Raw genomic sequence first — 17,313 nt, 5'->3', positions numbered from 1 at the left:
CCAGCAAGGCGAGCAGGGACATCCCCGATGCCCAAGGAATGCTGTTCTCCACAGGCATGGTCACGCCATGGAGCAGGGGATGCCCTCACTGGAAACACAGCTGTGGATGTGGCAGGGGAGCTGTGGGACACGGCTGGAGCTGTGGGACACGGCTGGAGCTGTGACAGCCTCCCCTGGCACAGGGGACACTCCTGCAGGGACGGGCACAGTCTGTATGAGCCTGAGCTGCCCTCCCAGCGTCGGGTGGGAAGGGAGCTCAGAGCTCCCCCAGTGCCACCCCTGCCATGGCAGGGACACCTCCCAGTGTGCCAGGGTGTCCCAGTGTCCAGCCTGGCCTTGGGCACTGCCAGGGATCCAGGCTGGGCACCCTGGGCCAGGGCCTGCCCACCCTGCCAGGGCACAATTCCCCATTCCCAAGATCCCGTCCAGCCCTGCCCTCTGGCACTGGGTGCCATTCCCTGGCTCCTGTCCCTGCAGGCCTTGTCCCCAGTCCCTCTGCAGCTCTCCTGGAGCCCCTTCAGGCCCTGCCAGTGGCTCCAGGATCTCCCTGGAGCTTTCTCCAGGCTGAACATTCCCAGCTCTGCCAGCCTGGCTCCATGGCAGAGGAGCTCCAGCCCTGGGAGTTGAGGGGATGGAGCTGAGCAATGGCTGTGGCTGGATGCTGAGGGAACGGCAGTCGCTCACAGCTGTGAGGGGACTGTTTGGAAGGATGGCTGTTGTTCACAGCTGTGAGGGACAGCCATGGCACACACGGTGCTGAGGGACAGCCATGGCAGACACGGTGCTGAGGGACAGCCATGACCGATACGGTGCTGAAGGATGGCTGTGAGGGGACCCATGGCTGACACGGTGCTGAGGGATGGTGCTGAGGGGACCTATGGCTGACACGGTGCTGAGGGATGGTGCTGAGGGGACCTATGGCTGACACGGTGCTGAGGGATGGTGCTGAGGGGACCTATGGCTGACACGGTGCTGAGGGATGGTGCTGAGGGGACCCATGGCTGACACGGTGCTGAGGGATGGTGCTGAGGGACAGCCATGGCTGAGGGATGGCTGTGAGGGGACCCACGGCTGACGGAGGCGCCACGGCAGCCCCGACCGTCGCTCCGCCCGCCCCTCTCCCCTCGGGCGGCCCCAGCCCCTCAGGGCGGGCCGGGGGCGGGGCCGCCCCTGGGCTGCTCGCGCTGCGCCTGCGCAGTCCCGCCGCGCCCCGGGGTGAGCGCCGCGCGGCGCGGGCGCGCTGTGGCGGAGGCGGGAGCGCGCCAGGCGGTGCTGGCCGCCGATTGGCTGAAAGGCGCGAGAAGGCGGGGCCAGGAGGGCGCGGATTGGCGGGGGGTCGCGCGCCCCCGGCGGAGGCGGGTCCTGATTGGCCGGGGCGCCGCGCGGCGGCGGCCGGGACCGTTGGAGCGCGGCGGCGGCTGAGGCGGCCCGGCCGCCCCTGGAGCCCCGGGAGCCGCGGCAGCCCCGGCACCGGCTCAGGTACGGCGGGGAACGGCGGCGCCGGGCGGGGGAGAGCCCAGCGGGGCCGGGTCACCGGGCTGGGGGGACGGCCGCTGGTTTGGCCGTGCTCCGGTGTTCCTCCCGGCCGCGGAACAGCTGCTGGCAGGCAGCCAGAATGTGTAGGCTGCGTTGCTTTGGCGTTAACGGGAGACCCGCGATGTGCAGGCTCCATTGCTTTGGTGTTAACGGGGATCGGGGTGTGCAGGCTCCATTGCTTTGGCGTTAACGGGGATCGGGGTGTGCAGGCTCCATTGCTTTGGTGTTAACGGGAGACCCGCGATGTGCAGGCTCCATTGCTTTGGTGTTAACGGGGGATCCGGGTGTGCAGGCTCCATTGCTTTGGCGTTAACGGGAGACCCGCGATGTGCAGGCTCCATTGCTTTGGTGTTAACGGGAGACCCGCGATGTGCAGGCTCCATTGCTTTGGTGTTAACGGGGGATCCGGGTGTGCAGGCTCCATTGCTTTGGTGTTAATGGGGATCGGGGTGTGCAGGCTCCATTGCTTTGGTGTTAACGGGGGATCCGGGTGTGCAGGCTCCATTGCTTTGGTGTTAATGGGGATCGGGGTGTGCAGGCTCCATTGCTTTGGTGTTAACCGGAGACCCGCGATATGCAGGCTGCACTGATTTGTAATTAACGGGAGACCTGGAATGGGTAGGCTCCACTGATCTGTAATTAACGGGGGACCTGGAACGTGGAGACTCCGTTGCTCTGGAGTTAACGGGAGACCCGGGATGTGCAGGCTCCGTTGGTCTGCAGTTAACGGGAGCAGCAGCCAGGGCAGAAGCAGCACCGTGCTGGGGCTGTGAAATGAGGCAGTGTAGTTTTTCCATGGCACACCACTGCTTTCTTGCAGAAAAGGCTCACTTGGTGTTATTTGCCTCTCCTTAGGTCGTGGTTTTAATGTCTGAAGAAGGAAGTGAGCCCGGGAAAGTGGAAGTTGCCCTGAGAGACTTCTCAGTGTGATTCAGGTAACGGGATCTGTTGGGACTGACTGTGGTGTTGACAGTAAAGTCTTGTGTTTTGTGTGTTCAGTTGCCTGCTTTTGACACTCACAATACTGATACTGACATTTTTCACTGATGACAAACTCGTGTCGTGAAGCAGTGACTGCTGCATGTTCTGTTATGTGCTGGACACGTGGAAATATGGAATCATGTAAAAAGATAGAGTCCTCTGTTTCAAATTCCTCCAGAATTATGTTTGTTGTGCAACACATCCCTCGTCTGGGGAAGGTGAATCATAGAATTACAGAATGCTTTGGGTGGGAAAGAGCTTTAAACAAAACAGCATTGAATTCCACCCTCCTGCCATGGCAGGGACACTTTCCACTGTCCCAGGATGCTCCAAGCCTCAGCCTGGCCTTGGCACTGCCAGGGATCCAGGGGTGGCACTGGCTGAGCTTTCAGGTCCCTTCCCACTCAAACCAGTCAGTCCCAAGGGAGCAGCTCCCAGGCTGGGCTGCCAGAGCTGGCTCTGACACCTCCAGAATCCTGTGTTTAAGGGGACACATCCAGGACCTCCTGTGAGCTCTGTGGGACACCCTCATTGTTCACTGCAGTTCCTGTGGTGGTGAATGCAGCAGCCCTGCCAGCATTGTCCCAGGCTCCCTGGGTTTGGAGCAGGCTGGGGGTTTTTGGAACAGTAAATGGCTTTTTTTGTTGGCTGAGGTGCAGCTGATGCAGCCAGGCCTCTGGTTTATCCCAGGACCCAAGAGCAGTGCATGCTTTAGGGAGTGCTGGGTGGTGGAGGGGGCTTAAAAAGGAGCCATAATGCAAGGAAAAGGTTTTTGCAGCAAGAGAAAAGCAGCACTTTTCCAGCAGTTCAGTTACATCACACACAGCACAGGTGATGTGGGACTGAGGACTCCCAGTCCTGGGCAGCCCTGGGGGGTGTTCTCAGTTCTGTTCTCAGTGGGCAGCCCTTTAAACCAAGGTGGATGTTCTGAGTTAGGAGCCCTTTAAACCAAGGAGGATGTTCTGAGTTGTGCAGCCTTTAAACCAAGGAGGATGTTTTGAGCTATGCAGCCCTTTAAAGCAAGAAGAATGTTCTCAGTTCTTTAAACCAAGGTGGATATGTTCAGTTAGGAGTCCTTTAAATCAAGGTGGATGTTCTGAGTTGTGCAGCCCTTTAAATCAAGGTGGATGTTCTGAGTTAGGAGCCCTTTATTTAAAGGTGGTTGTATTCAATTAGGAGCCCTTTAAAGCAAGGTAGATGTTCTCAGCCCTTTAAACCAAGGTGGATGTTCTCAGCCCCTTAAACCAAGGTGGATATTCTCAGCTGTGCAGCCCTTTAAACTAAGGTGGATGTGTTCAGTTAGGAGCCCTTTAAATCAAGGTGGATGTTCTGAGTTCTTTAAACCAAGGTGGATGTTCTGAGTTGTGCAGCCTTTAAACCAAGGTGGATGTTCTCAGTTGGGTGGATGTGTTCAGTTGTGCAGCCCTTTAAATCAAAGTGGGTGTATTCAATTAGGAGCTCTTTAAACCAAGGTGGATGTTCTGAGTTAGGAGTTCTTTAAACCAAGGTGGATGTTCTAAGTTCTTTAAATCAAGGTGGATATTCTCAGCCCTTTAAACCAAGGTGGATGTTCTGAGTTGTGCAGCCCTTTAAATCAAGGTGGATGTTCTGAGTTAGGCAGCCCTTTAAACCAAGGTGGATGTTCTCAGTTCTTTGAACCAAGTTGGATGTTCTCAGTTGGGTGGATGTGTTCAGTTGTGCAGCCCTTTAAACCAAGGTGGATGTGTTCAGTTAGGAGCCCTTTAAACCAAGGTGGATGTTCTCAGTTGGGTGGATGTGTTCAGTTGTGCAGCCCTTTAAATCAAAGTGGGTGTATTCAATTAGGAGCCCTTTAAACCAAGGTGGATGTTCTGAGTTGTGCAGCCTTTAAACCAAGGTGCATGTTCTGAGTTAGGAGTTCTTTAAACCAAGGTGGATGTTCTGAGTTCTTTAAACCAAGGTGGATGTTCTGAGTTAGGAGCCCTTTAAGCCAAGGAGGATGTTCTGAGTTCTTTAAACCAAGGTGGATGTTCTCAGCCCTTTAAACCAGGGTGGGTGTGTGCTGCTCTGGGGCAGCTTTAGAGAGCCTAAAGAGGGATTCAGATCGGGTGATTCAGGTGATAAGGATTTGAATTCATCATATTTTTATTATGTTAATTGTTTTCCCCTTGGTGGCAGGGAGAAGAAACCATGATTTTGTTGTCTCTGGTTTAGTGTTCAAACAGATTTCTGTTGATGAACTGTGCCTAAATTTAAATAGTTTCATGGGCCTTTCCCAGTCCTGTGGGCTTTAAGGACTGAACTATTTTAACTTCTCAGCTGTGCTTAAATAATACAGATTTATTTAAAAAAACTTATGTAATGAAGATTTTTAGGCAGCCTAGATCTGGAAGAAACAGTAGGAGACCTTGAAATTCCACAGCAGATAGCACATTGTATTTGGCCAGGTGGAAACAAATAGAATTACAACAGCAGGTGCCAATTCATCACTAAGTTTTTAAAGAGCTGGATGTCTGAAGGATGTGCTGTGGCTACAAAACACTTAAAAACATAGTAACTTGAGTAGCTACTGACTGACTGCAAGGTGAGGTATTTTCAGTCTTTGCCAGTGCAACTTTTAACTTTATTTAGGTCTAAGGTTGGACTCAGTGGTCTTGGGTGAACAAGAGCCTCAGTGATTCTGGGATTTAAGAGGTAAAGGCCTGTCCTGGCATCAAGTAAACAGGGAGGGAGCTAAGGCCCTAACTTACATTTTTAAAAATTTATTTATTTTTTAAAACAGAAAGTGACAAAACTAAGGGCTAAAACCTCTTAGTTTTACAGAAGGCAGATGTCATCAGTTTGGCCTTTACTTCAGGCTTCTTGTGGAAAGCAAGCCCTTTGTGAGCAGTGAGGAGCAGTTTGGGTGCAGTTTTGTTTGTTTGAGGCAGGTGTTGTGTGTGTGTCTGGCAGCTCAGACCAAGTTAAAGTTGTCAGGCCCGTGGAGGTGTTCAGCTCCCATTGCCTGGGGCAGTGGCAGAGACTTTTCAATGCAGATGAGTGGTTCTGTGCTCCTGTAGCCTTTCAGTGATATCTAACACTTCACAAACCTGGAGTTACTTTGGTTTAGACCTGTGAGGAAGATTTCACACTGTGAGTCAATGGAGGAGGTGAAATGAATGCATTAAAGCTGGGCAGGCTGTTTAATGCTGAAGTCACTTGTGAGGGGGAAAGCAGTTCCTGTTTCCAGGTGTTCCTCCCTGGAATTTCCCTCCTCCCCAGGTGTGCCAGGGGGCTCTGAGCTGCCAGGTGTGTGGGACCTGCTCCTGCTCCAATCTGGGCTAGTGGGCAAAAGGGCAGGAATGCAGCTCAGAAGCCTTCCTCACCATGAATACTGCATTCAGAGGCAGCTGCAGAGCTCTGTCCTGTGCTCTGCGGGCAGTGCTGGGGCCTGGGGGTCAGATGGACAGGGGAGGTTCTCCAAAACCTGGTTTTGCCAGGGTCTATGGAAGCACTGAGTGCTCAGAAATCCCCTCCACAAAAAAGTCTTCCCTTCCTGAGAGGGAGGGGTGAGCTCTTAATTCGACTGTTTCCAACTTCCCCCTGTTCAGAAATCCTCCTGTAATGTTTCATTTCTCTTACCCAACAGGAGCACTGCTTTATTTCAAGGAAACAGTTTCAGCTGCTGGATTTGCTCTTGTTTGCAGGCTCCTGGTAAATGCCATGCCATGAACTTCAACAGGCAGCTTGGAAAAAGCCATTTCTACTCCTCAGGCTTTGGGGCAGTGAAGGAAGGCGAGGCTTTGGCTCTGGTTTGGCACTGAGTGTGCTGGAGAGCAAACCTGTGCCAGAATAATCTGTGCTCAGCCTCTCAGTGCTGGCCTGCAGAGCCCTGGGCCCAGGCTCAGGCTTCCCTGGGCACTGCAAATGGCCACAGAGAGCTTCAAATGGCACCTTGGCATCGGGGCTGGCACCTCAGTGCCACCCTCACCATTCTTAGCCTGACCTGCAGGTTCCTCAGGGCTGGCACTTGTCCTGCTCTGGGCTCTCAGCTGAGATCTGAAGTCACAGAAACTCAGGTGGTTTGGAGCTCTCCTGGAGCTGAGTTTGTTGTGTTTTGTCTGGAGGGAACCTGTGATAAAAGTTTTGGAAGGCTGTCAAAGAAACCTCTGATTAAACATTGTGACTTCAAAGTCCCATCTTTGTTGAACTTGAATCCAGTCCAATCTGTAGCAGTTTCTGACCACGTGGGGTTGTTGGGCTCACCCTGGGGCTTAGACCAGGGGTTTTTCTTGGAATCACAGAGAGATTTCAGCTGTCAAAGTCCTCTTTGTCCAGCCTGGACCTGATCCTCACCTTGTCCCCAGCCCAGGGCACTCAGTGCCACATCCAGGAATTCCCTGGACACCTCCACCTCCCTGGGCAGCCCCTGCCAAGGCCTGAGCCCCCTTTCCATGCAGAAATTCCTCCTGGTGCCCACCCTGAGCCTGCCCTGGCCCAGCCTGAGGCCATTTCCCCTTGTCCTGTCCCTGTTCCCTGGGAGCAGAGCCCGACCCCCCCTGGCTGTGCCCTCCTGGCAGGGACTTGTGCAGAGCCACAAGGGCCCCCCTGAGTCTCCTTTGCTCCAGGCTGAGCCCCTGCCCAGCTCCCTCAGCCCCTCCTGGGGCTCCATTCCCTGCCCAGCTCCCTCAGCCCCTGCTGGGGCTCCATTCCCTGCCCAGCTCCCTCAGCCCCTGCTGGGGCTCCATTCCCTGCCCAGCTCCCTCAGCCCCTCCTGGGGCTCCATTCCCTGCCCAGCTCCCTCAGCCCCTGCTGGGGCTCCATTCCCTGCCCAGCTCCCTCAGCCCCTCCTGGGGCTCCATTCCCTTCCCATCCAGGGCTGTTCCCTGGGGTTGATGTGACCCCAGTGCAGGACCCAGCTCTTGGCCCTGTTGTCCCTCACCCTCGTTGTCCCTCAGCCCATGGATCCAGGCTGTCCTGGTCCCTCTCAGAGCCCCCTGTCCCCAGCAGATCCACATCCCCCCCTGGGGCTGTCCCTGGGCTGGGCCAGGCTGGTGCCCTCCATGCCCTGAAGGTGTTGGGCAGGACTGAGCCAGCCCTGAGCCCCCTGGTGCCCGTGCCCAGCTGGGTGTGCCTCCATGCCCAGCTTTCTCCAGCCAGGAATAAACAATAAACCCACTCCAATTCCCTCTTTACACCCTCTGGTGTTTGGAAAAGCCCCATGGAGCAGATCTGCTCCAGACCCTGAGCATGCCTGAGAGAATCAGCCTGGAGAGGCTGCTCCACATCAGCTACCCAGGAAGGAGGAGCATCCCCTGAGCCCCAGCAGGAGCATCCCCACCCAGAGGAGCATCCCCTGAGCCCCCTGGTGCCCGTCCCCAGCTGGATGTGCCTCCATGCCCAGGTTTTTGCAGCCAGGATGTCCCTGCCCCTCAGAGATTTTCCACCCCAGCAGCTGAGGGCTCTGTGGGGCTGTGCTGCCACATGCTGTGTCCTGCCTGAACAGAGCAGATGGCTTCTTGTGCCTTGGAAGAGCCTCAGAGCTCCAGCAGGAATGGCAAGGCGTGCAGGAGGGAAAGCTTTAGGTTTCATTACTGTTCTTTTTCTCTAAGCTGCTGGCTTGCCTGGTCATTTTTAATGAAGCTCCCTGCTTTATTTGGGCAGGCTTTTGCAGGATCTTCCAGAGCAGCTTTGGAGCCACTGGATTTATGGAGGAAAACAAAAGGAGCCCTTGAGTTGTTCAGAATTTCAGTGCAGAGCTGTAACCCCTGGGGAGTCACAGTCCCTCTCTGGCTCCCAGCCAAGGGGGATTTCCCTCCCACCCTCCAAGGCTGGAGTCAGTTTGGGTTTGTAGAGATCCTGCACAACCACCTGAGTGCAGCACATGTGAAAACATCAGTGAGAGATGCAAACCTTTGGGCTTTGGGGCAGCTGCTGCTGGGAGGTGTTTGGTGGTTCCCAGAGAAGCTCCTGCACTTGCTGGAGATGCAGAAATAACATTTTAGGGTACTTTTCATGCTTTTATGCACAGTTCCTTTTGCTTCAGTGGCTTATCCTATATAATAGATGGGAACAGAGTTTAAAATGTTACAGATAAATGAGAAGAATTGTCAGAAGAGGGTAAAATGTGCTTTAAAAGGTGGTGCCAGTCTCCTTGAATAAGTCTGGAAGGTTTGTCTTTTCCTGGGGTCAGATGTGTCCCTGACATCACTGCCAGGTCACTCCTCTGCCTGGGAAATGCCACAGGGGAGCAAAGGAGTATTCCTGATTAATTATGTTTGCTGAGGAAAGGGATTGGGAATATCAACCAGGAGAAGAAAGAAATGAGTAAAGGCATCAGATGTTTTGGAGAGACAGAGGAAGAGGAGGGGATTAAATCAGTCATTGTGGGGTCCTTGTTCAAATTAGGAAAGAAAAGGAAAAAACTTCATATTTTTATTGAAATCTGAGATGAACAAATATAAGCACCTTTATATCATAAGTAAGTTTAATTACATACTTTAACAAAACATTTATGAGAGTTCAGAAATTATTTGAGATGCTTCCTATCAAATGTCAGTTGAAGCCAGGTGAGCTCAGAAGCCCAAAGCAAGGAAGTGCCAAAGCAGATGGACACCAGTAAGTTTTTCTGCCAGCACAGGTATGCCCTCGATTTTATTCAATATTTTCATCCCAGTTATGTTATTTATTGAAGTTACATTTTTAAGAGTGAATGAACTGACAAGGGAGGAAAGTTTTTCCTTGAAACAGCAGGAATAGTTGTTCCTTCTGATCAGGAAAATGGCAGAAAGTCACTGAGCCTCCTTCCCTGTGCCAGGCACAGATCAGCCCCTGCCCCAAACTGCATTTTGGATTTATTTTAATTCCAAGTTATTTCTGACCATAAATAGATATGGGCACAAGTTTATCTTCATGCAGCAACTGCAGTTTAATCAGTGACATCAAACATTATTTCTGCTAATGACAGGCCAGGAATGTGAACCAAGTCAGATTTAATAATTGGTAAATGAACTTTTCTTTCTCTCTTCCCACTTTGGCCAGTAAGGCTGCAGCTCAGTGCAAATCAATGTCTGCAAGTGGTTCTCAGACCCTAAAGGTCAGAATCTCCTTTGGAACGTTCCTTAGAGGTGGAAGTACAGAGTGAAACCAAATCAACCACAAAAACAAACTATAACCACCTGAAAGGGGCCTGTGCTCAGCTGGGGCTGGGCTCTTTCTCCAGGAACTGACAGAACCACAGCACACAGCCCTGAGCTGCACCAAGGGAGATTTAGGCTGGATATTAGGGAAAAGTTCTGTACAGAAAGGGTGAGAAAGTTCTGGAATGTTCTGGAATGGCTGATAAAATACTGGGATGGGGAGGTGGTGCAGTCCCCATGCCTGGGTGTGTTTAACAAAGCCTGGATGTGGCACTGGGGGCCAGGGCTGAGTTGAGCTGTTGGGGCTGGGTTGCACTCAGTGATCTTGGAGGTCTCTTCCAACCTGGGATTCTGTGAATTGTGTGTGATTCTGAAAGTCTGATTCTGATTTTGTGATTGTGTGTGATTCTGTGATTCTGTGATTGTGTGTGATTCTGAAAGTCTGATTCTGATTCTCTGATTGTGTGTGATTGTGAGTGATTCTGTGATTGTGTGTGATTCTGTGATTCTGATTGTGTGTGATTCTGATTTTGTGATTGTGTGTGATTGTGAGTGATTCTGTGATTGTGTGATTCAGTGATTCTGATTGTGTGTGATTCTGATTCTGTGATTGTGTGTGATTGTGAGTGATTCTGTGATTGTGTGATTCAGTGATTCTGATTGTGTGATTGTGTGTGATTCAGTGATTCGGATTCTGTGATTGTGTGTGATTCTGAGAGTCTGATTCTGATTCTCTGGTTGTGTGTGATTGTGAGTGATTCTGTGATTGTGTGTGGTTCAGTGATTCTGATTGTGTGTGATTCTGTGATTGTGTGTAATTCAGTGGTTCTGATTGTGTGTGATTCTGTGATTGTGATTCTCTGATTGTGTGTGATTGTGAGTGATTCTGTGACTGTGTGTGATTCGGTGATTCTGATTGTGTGCGATTCTGTGATTCTGACTGTGTGTGATTCAGTGATTCTGATTTTGTGGTTGTGTGTGATTCAGTGATTCTGATTGTGTGTGATTCTGATTTTGTGATTGTGTGTGATTCTGTGATTCTGACTGTGTGTGATTCAGTGATTCTGATTGTGTGTAATTCTGATTTTGTGATTGTGTGTGGTTCAGTGATTCTGATTGTGTAGTTCTGATTTTGTGGTTGTGTGTGATTCTGATTCTGAGAATCTGTGTGATTCAGTGATTCTATGATTGTATGTGGTTCTTTGATTGTGTGTGATTCTGATTCTGTGATTGTGACTGTGATTCTGATTCTGTGTGATTCTGATTCTGTGATTCAGTGATTCTGTGATTCTGATTGTGTGACACAGTGATTCTGATTGTGTGAATGTGTGTGACTGATTCTGATAGTGTGACTGTGATTCTGATTATGTGATTGTGTGTGAATCTGTGATTGTGTGATTCTGATTCTGAGAATCTGTATGATTGTGATTCTGATTGTGTGTGATTCAGTGATTCTGTAATTGTATGTGATTCAGTGATTGTGATTGTGTGTGATTCTTTGATTGTGTGTGATTGTGTGTGATTCAGTGATTGTGATTGCGTGTGATTCTGTGATTGTGATTCTGTGATTGTGTGTGATTTTGTGATTGTGTGTGACTCAGCGATTCTGACTGTGTGATTCAGTGATTCTGTGATTCTGATTCTGTGGTTGTGTGTGATTCAGTGATTGTGTGTGATTCTGATTCTGAGATAGTGTGTGATTCAGTGTTTCTATGATTGTGTGTGATTGAGTGATTGTGATTGTGTGATAGTGTGATTCAGTGTTTCTATGATTGTGTGTGATTGCCTGATAGTGTGTGACTCAGTGATTCTGTGATTGTGTGTGACTGTGTGTGATTCTGTGATGGTGTGTGACTCAGTGATTCTGTGATGGTGTGTGACTCAGTGATTCTGACTGTGCCATTCATTATGTGTGATTGGGTGACTGTGACTGTGTGATAGTGTGTGACTCAGTGATTCTGTGATGGTGTGTGACTCAGTGATTCTATGATTGTGTGTGACTCAGTGATTCTGTGATGGTGTGTGACTCAGTGATTCTGTGATGGTGTGTGACTCAGTGATTCTGACTGTGCCATTCATTATGTGTGATTGGGTGACTGTGACTGTGTGACAAGAAGCCCGTGTCTGGCTCAGGGGTGATGTCCTGAGCCCAGAGCTGCCTCTGGAGCTGTCCTTGGGCCGTTACCTACAGCTGATGAGCTCCAAGAAGAGCGAAACCTGCTAAGCAAGGTCCTGTAGTATTGGCCTGAACCTGGGGGCACCTGCAGGGCACAGCCAGGGGGCACAGCCAGGGGGCACAGCCAGGGGGCACAGCCAGGGGGGTGCCAATCTCACCTCCTGTCCTGGTACAGAGCTCTGACAGTGACAGCCCTGGCACAGAGCAGGGGCTCTCCCTGTTCTCTCCCTGCTTTGGGACAGGAAAAAACAAGGGGGGCAAGAAAAATGGGAGTTTATAGAATTTTATATATATATATATATATATTTATATATATTTATATATATAAATATAAATATAAAAATTTTTATATATATATTATATATATAAGTAAAACAATTACATATATATAATTTTATATATTATACATATAATTATATATATAATTATATATATTATATATATAATTTTATTTATATATCTATATATTTTTTTATACAGTTATTTTAGATGGTGGCTGAGTGTAGAATTTCCCACAGCAATTGGTGTGGGATTTATGAATTGGCTTTGCTGTTAACTCTGTCAGAGGGTGCTCCTGAGGCCATGCAAGCGTTGTACCTGTGGGAAGGGGGAGAAGGTGAAAGGATGAAGGGAAATGATGAAATTTGGGAAGTTCACATCAGATACACTCAGCTGCAGTTTTCTAAGGTACTGCATCATTTTCTGCTCTTAGTTGAATGTATCTTTTCAATAAGGATTTCCAAAGAACTGGATTTCTTGTCCCTGCCATGGCAGGGGTGGCACTGGGGGGGCTCTGAGCTCCCTCCACCCCAGCCCATCCTGGGATTCTGTACTGGACTGGTTTCCCCTCCCCATGCCAATGGGAGCAGCCACCTCAGCAATTCCTGGCTGCCACATCATTCCAGCCCATGTTGTGTTTCCTGGCACTTTGCTCACGGATTTTGCTGCAATTTTTTAAAGAGCAAGAAACCAGCAAACAAACAAAGAAACAAAACCCACGCAAAAACTCCCAACCAAACCCCAAATCCAGCCTCCCCACCCCCTTCAAAGAGCCCAACCTAACAAACCAAACCAGCTCAGGCCAAGCTGCTGTTTCCCTTCCCTGTTTTGGGAGCTGAGCACTGTCATTTGCATCCCAAACATAGTTGCAGTTCTTGTGGGTTTGGTTCATTCCTGTTTTGAGCTTGAGAAAGGCTCCCCATCTTCCTTCCTCCCAGCCTCATTGCCGAGGGATCCTCCTGTGTCTGATGGTTCAGGGATTACAAACAGGTTTGTCCATTGTCCTCACAGAACCTCACTGCCAGCCCTGGCAGTAACGGGGGAGTGGGGCTCTGCTCCCAGGGACAGGGACAGGACAAAGGCAAATGGCCTCAGGGTGGACATTGGGACAATTCCCACCTGGAAAGGGCTGTCCTGCCCAGGCAGGGCTGACTCCCCATCCCTGGAGGGGTTAAAACCCCTGTGGCTGTGGCACCTGGGGACAGGAGCAGTGCTGGGGATGGCTGGGCTCTGAGGGCTTTTCCAACCTGAACAATTCTGTGTTTCCATTGCTGGGTTCCCTGCCCACACAGAGCCTCCCTGAGGCTGTTCCCCCTCTCAGAAGCAGCAGGGTCAGGCCCTGAGTGCAAACAGCCTTGGGTGGGTCTGGTGAGCAGCTCCAGGGCTGAGCTGTTCCCCCAGGGAAAAGGACAAACCTTCTGCTCCTTGTGAGGCAGGCAGGAGCCTGGAGGAGGAGCTGGGCAGGGAATGGAGCCCCAGGAGGGGCTGAGGGAGCTGGGCAGGGAATGGAGCCCCAGGAGGGGCTGAGGGAGCTGGGCAGGGAATGGAGCCCCAGGAGGGGCTGAGGGAGCTGGGCAGGGAATGGAGCCCCAGGAGGGGCTGAGGGAGCTGGGCAGGGAATGGAGCCCCAGGAGGGGCTGAGGGAGCTGGGCAGGGAATGGAGCCCCAGGAGGGGCTGAGGGAGCTGGGCAGGGGCTCAGCCTGGAGCAAAGGAGGCTCAGGGGGCCCTTGTGGCTCTGCACAAGTCCCTGCCAGGAGGGCACAGCCAGGGGGGGTCGGGCTCTGCTCCCAGGGAACAGGGACAGGACAAGGGGAAATGGCCTCAGGCTGGGCCAGGGCAGGCTCAGGGTGGGCACCAGGAGGAATTTCTGCATGGAAAGGGGGCTCAGGCCTTGGCAGGGGCTGCCCAGGGAGGTTTGGGGTGCCCATCCCTGCAGGTGTCACCTGGATGTGGCACTGAGTGCCCTGGGCTGGGGACAAGGTGGGCACTGGGCACAGCTGGGACTGGATGGGCTGAAGGGATTTTCCTGCTGAAGGGTTCTGGGGTCATGGAGAGAGCAGTTCCCTCATTCAGGTCCCATTTCAGGGCTCTCAGTCCCTCCCTTGCCTTGCAGAGGGCACAGAGGTGACACTCAGCTCCCCTGGAGTGGAACTGTGTCTGTCTCTGTCCCTCTGTCCCCTTCATGCAGGAACTGTGTGTGGCACTGTTGGGTGCCGTGTCCTGGCAGTGACCTCTGGAGCTCCCATCCTGGCATGGGCAGGTGCCCTCTGTGCCAGGCTGAGCAGGCCTGGGAGCCCCTGGCACAGTGAAAAGTGTCCCTGCCATGGCAGGGGTGGCACTGGATGGGCTCTGAGGTCCTTTCCCACCCAGCCCATTCCAGGATTCCAGGAATGAGGAATCTCTGGGCAAAGAGGTGGAAATCATGGCACTGGCAGCTGCTTGGTGGAGAAGGAGATGGAATTGGGAACTCGTGTGCCCAAATCCCCCAACTGCTACAAGTCATAAAAAAATCCACTGAGGCTTTTTCCTGTTAAAAAACAAAATCCAATAAAGGCACAGCAGCACACTGGTTGTGTCTGTGGGTTTTAAACCATGGAAATACAGTGTATTTTCAGGTCAGAGCCCATGAACTTGTTTTCCTTCCTGGGAAGGAGAAAGGCTGGGAGGGTTCTGAGCTGTGGGGTTCCAGCAGGACCTGGGGATGTGCCCAGCTGTGCCCAGGGGCTGCTCTCAGGGAGCTGTGCCAGTGCCAGGGCAGGACTGGGTGCTGCTCCTGGTGCCACCTGAGGCTGCTGCAGCCTGGCTGAGCCAGCTGCCCCCTGTAGTCTGCATGGAACTGTAGGGGAGTTGTTTGGGATTTTTGTCTGGTTTTTTTAGGGTTAGACACATAAAACTTATACTTAATGGTTTTTAGGTTGGTGTATTTGGTGACCAAAAAATAATGTAATAATCAGTTGAATTATAAATTAAATCTTCCACTGATGCAGAATTAACTTTCCTTTTTTTTTGCTTCAGTGGACTGAAATTTGGCATCTGTGTAGTGAAATAAGCCCTGAGAGCTGCTGCACTGTCCCTGTGCCCCCTTACCTTGGGGTACAAGCTGCTCCCTGCTCCTGCTCCCTGCTCCTGCTCCCTGCTCCCTGCTCCTGTCCCTCTGTCACTCTGTTTTCCTAGGAAAGAGCCTCTGTCAAACTGTTTTTATTTGCAACTTAATTCATTTGAAGTTCTCTACTTCCCCGATAAATCCCAAGTGACCTCAGCTGTCAGGGCTCAGAGTTAAATGAATTTTAACATTTTTTTGTTTAAAGCCAGCATTCCCCCAAAGCAAACATCCCCCCTTTCCCAAGCTGAAGGATTCTGTGATCCTGCAGGGAAGAGGGGTCACTCACCTCTGTCAGCCAGGGAAGGGAATGGGCTGAGCTTCTTCCTGCTGACCCCCAAAGCCTCCAACTGCAGCATTTCCCCTTTTTTGGCTCAGAACACAGAGGAATTCTTGATGGGATATTTCTGCATGTATCAATGCAGCTCTGGGATTTTCAAACTGAAGCAACTCAAGTGCTGAATTCATGTTTCCTGTGCTGTGCCCTGCCTTGGAAGGTGTTAACAAGCCTGGGGGGTGTGTGTGGACTGGGATAAGGATGAGGGGTGTCTGTCTGTCCTGGAATCCCCAGTCCCAAGCAGAATCAGACTGAGGGACAGAATCCTGCTGCTCTTGGAACAGAACTCTAACACAAGCAGTGTTTGCCATTTCTGTCTCCAGAATGATTGAGGAGAGTGGGAAGAGGAGGAGGACCATGGCAGAGAAGAGGCAGCTGTTCATGGAAATGAGTAAGTAGGAAATCTGCAGACATGATGCCCTTGATTCTTCACTGGGAGCTTCCCTGGGCAGCTGCAGCACATCAGCCCCATCCTGTCCCAAGCCCCATGCAGGGAAACCCATCCAGCTGCTCCTGGGGTGCTCAGGAGGAGAATGCCCAAGGGAAGGTCATTTATCCCTGGCTTCTGGGGAGCTCCTTCCTCATGGAATGTTCACCTCTCTCCTCTGTGCCAGTGCCTGAGGTTTGTGGAGAACTATTGCAATGAATAGTGACAGCAGACAGAGCAGCTTTGGCCTTAAAAAGAGATTAAAAAATGGCTCCTCAATGCTGGTGTGACTCAAGCCATGGTTTGGGGGCTGATTGGTGCAGGTTTGTCCTCTGGAAAAGAAGAGTTAAGAGCTGGTGTTGGCATGGCATCACATTATCCTGCTGTCCTGCAGGAGTCAGGGCTGAAGGGAATTCCTGGGCTGGGCCAGCATGTCCTTAATTCCAGGTACACACTGAGGGAGCTCTGACTTCAAACTACCTGTTGGTACTGGTTTGTTTCCAGGGTAGCATTGTTAGGGAATCATGGAGTGCTGGGTGGGAAAGGGCCTTAAATCCCACCCAGTGCCAGCCCTGCCATGGCAGGGACACTCCCACTGTGCCAGGGTGTGCCAGTGTCCAGCCTGGCCTTGGGCACTGCCAGGGATCCAGGCTGGGCACCCTGTGCCAGGGCCTGCCCACCCTGCCAGGGCACAATTCCTCATTCCCAAGATCCCATCCAGCCCTGCCCTCTGGCACTGGGAGCCATTCACTGGCTCCTGTCCCTCCAGGCCTTGTCCCCAGTCCCTCTCCATCCTTCCTGCCAGCTCCTCCAGGTGCTGCAAGGCTGCACTTGGGTCACCCCAGAGCTTTCCCTTCTCCAGGCTGAGCAATCCCAATTCTCCCAGCCTTTCCTACAGCAGAGCTGCTCCATCCCCCTGATCACCTTGGGGCCTCCTCTGGGCTCTCTCCAGCAGCCCCAGGTCCCTGTGCTGCTGCCCAGGGCTGGGGCAGCTCTGCAGGTGGGCTCTCACCTGGGCACAGGGGCAGAACCCCCCTGTGTCCCACCTGGGGGGGGTGGAGGAGACTCTGGAGCCTTTTGCAGGTGCAGAGGGAAGCAGCAGCAGGTTCAGAGGGAGCTCAGAGGGAAGCACAGCCCCACAGCAGCACAGGGTGTGCAGAGGAAGCACAGCCCCACAGCAGCAGGCTCAGAGGGAAGCACAGCCCCACAGCAGCACAGGGAGCTCAGAGGGAAGCACAGCCCCACAGCAGCACAGGGTGGGCAGAGGAAGCACAGCCCCACAGCAGCACAGGGTGGGCAGAGGGAAGCACAGCCCCACAGCAGCAGGTTCAGAGGGTGTTCAGAGGGAAGCACAGCCCCACAGCAGCAGGCTCAGAGGG

General features: G+C 52.1%; 1 protein-coding gene across 6 annotated transcripts in view; it reads left to right on the top strand.

Moving 5' to 3' along the window:
* Positions 1-1,326: 1,326 nt before the first annotated feature.
* Positions 1,327-17,313, top strand: part of DTNB (dystrobrevin beta) — a 158,747-nt gene continuing 142,760 nt past the window's right edge. For 5 of the 6 annotated variants that reach the window (XM_077176406.1, XM_077176407.1, XM_077176404.1 and 2 more), the window contains exons 1-3: positions 1,327-1,479; positions 2,392-2,471; positions 15,831-15,898. In XM_077176406.1, the coding sequence (XP_077032521.1) occupies positions 15,832-15,898 (67 nt within the window). In that variant the 5' untranslated portion in view covers positions 1,327-1,479; positions 2,392-2,471; position 15,831. The remainder of the gene's footprint in view (positions 1,480-2,391; positions 2,472-15,830; positions 15,899-17,313) is intronic. The other variant, XM_077176408.1, reaches the window with a different exon arrangement.

The sequence above is a fragment of the Agelaius phoeniceus genome, chromosome 3 (assembly GCF_051311805.1).
Source record: "Agelaius phoeniceus isolate bAgePho1 chromosome 3, bAgePho1.hap1, whole genome shotgun sequence".
NCBI classification, from domain to species: Eukaryota; Metazoa; Chordata; class Aves; order Passeriformes; family Icteridae; genus Agelaius; species Agelaius phoeniceus.
The sequence above is the reverse complement of the archived record's forward strand: the minus strand, read 5'-3'. Positions and strand labels throughout refer to the sequence as shown.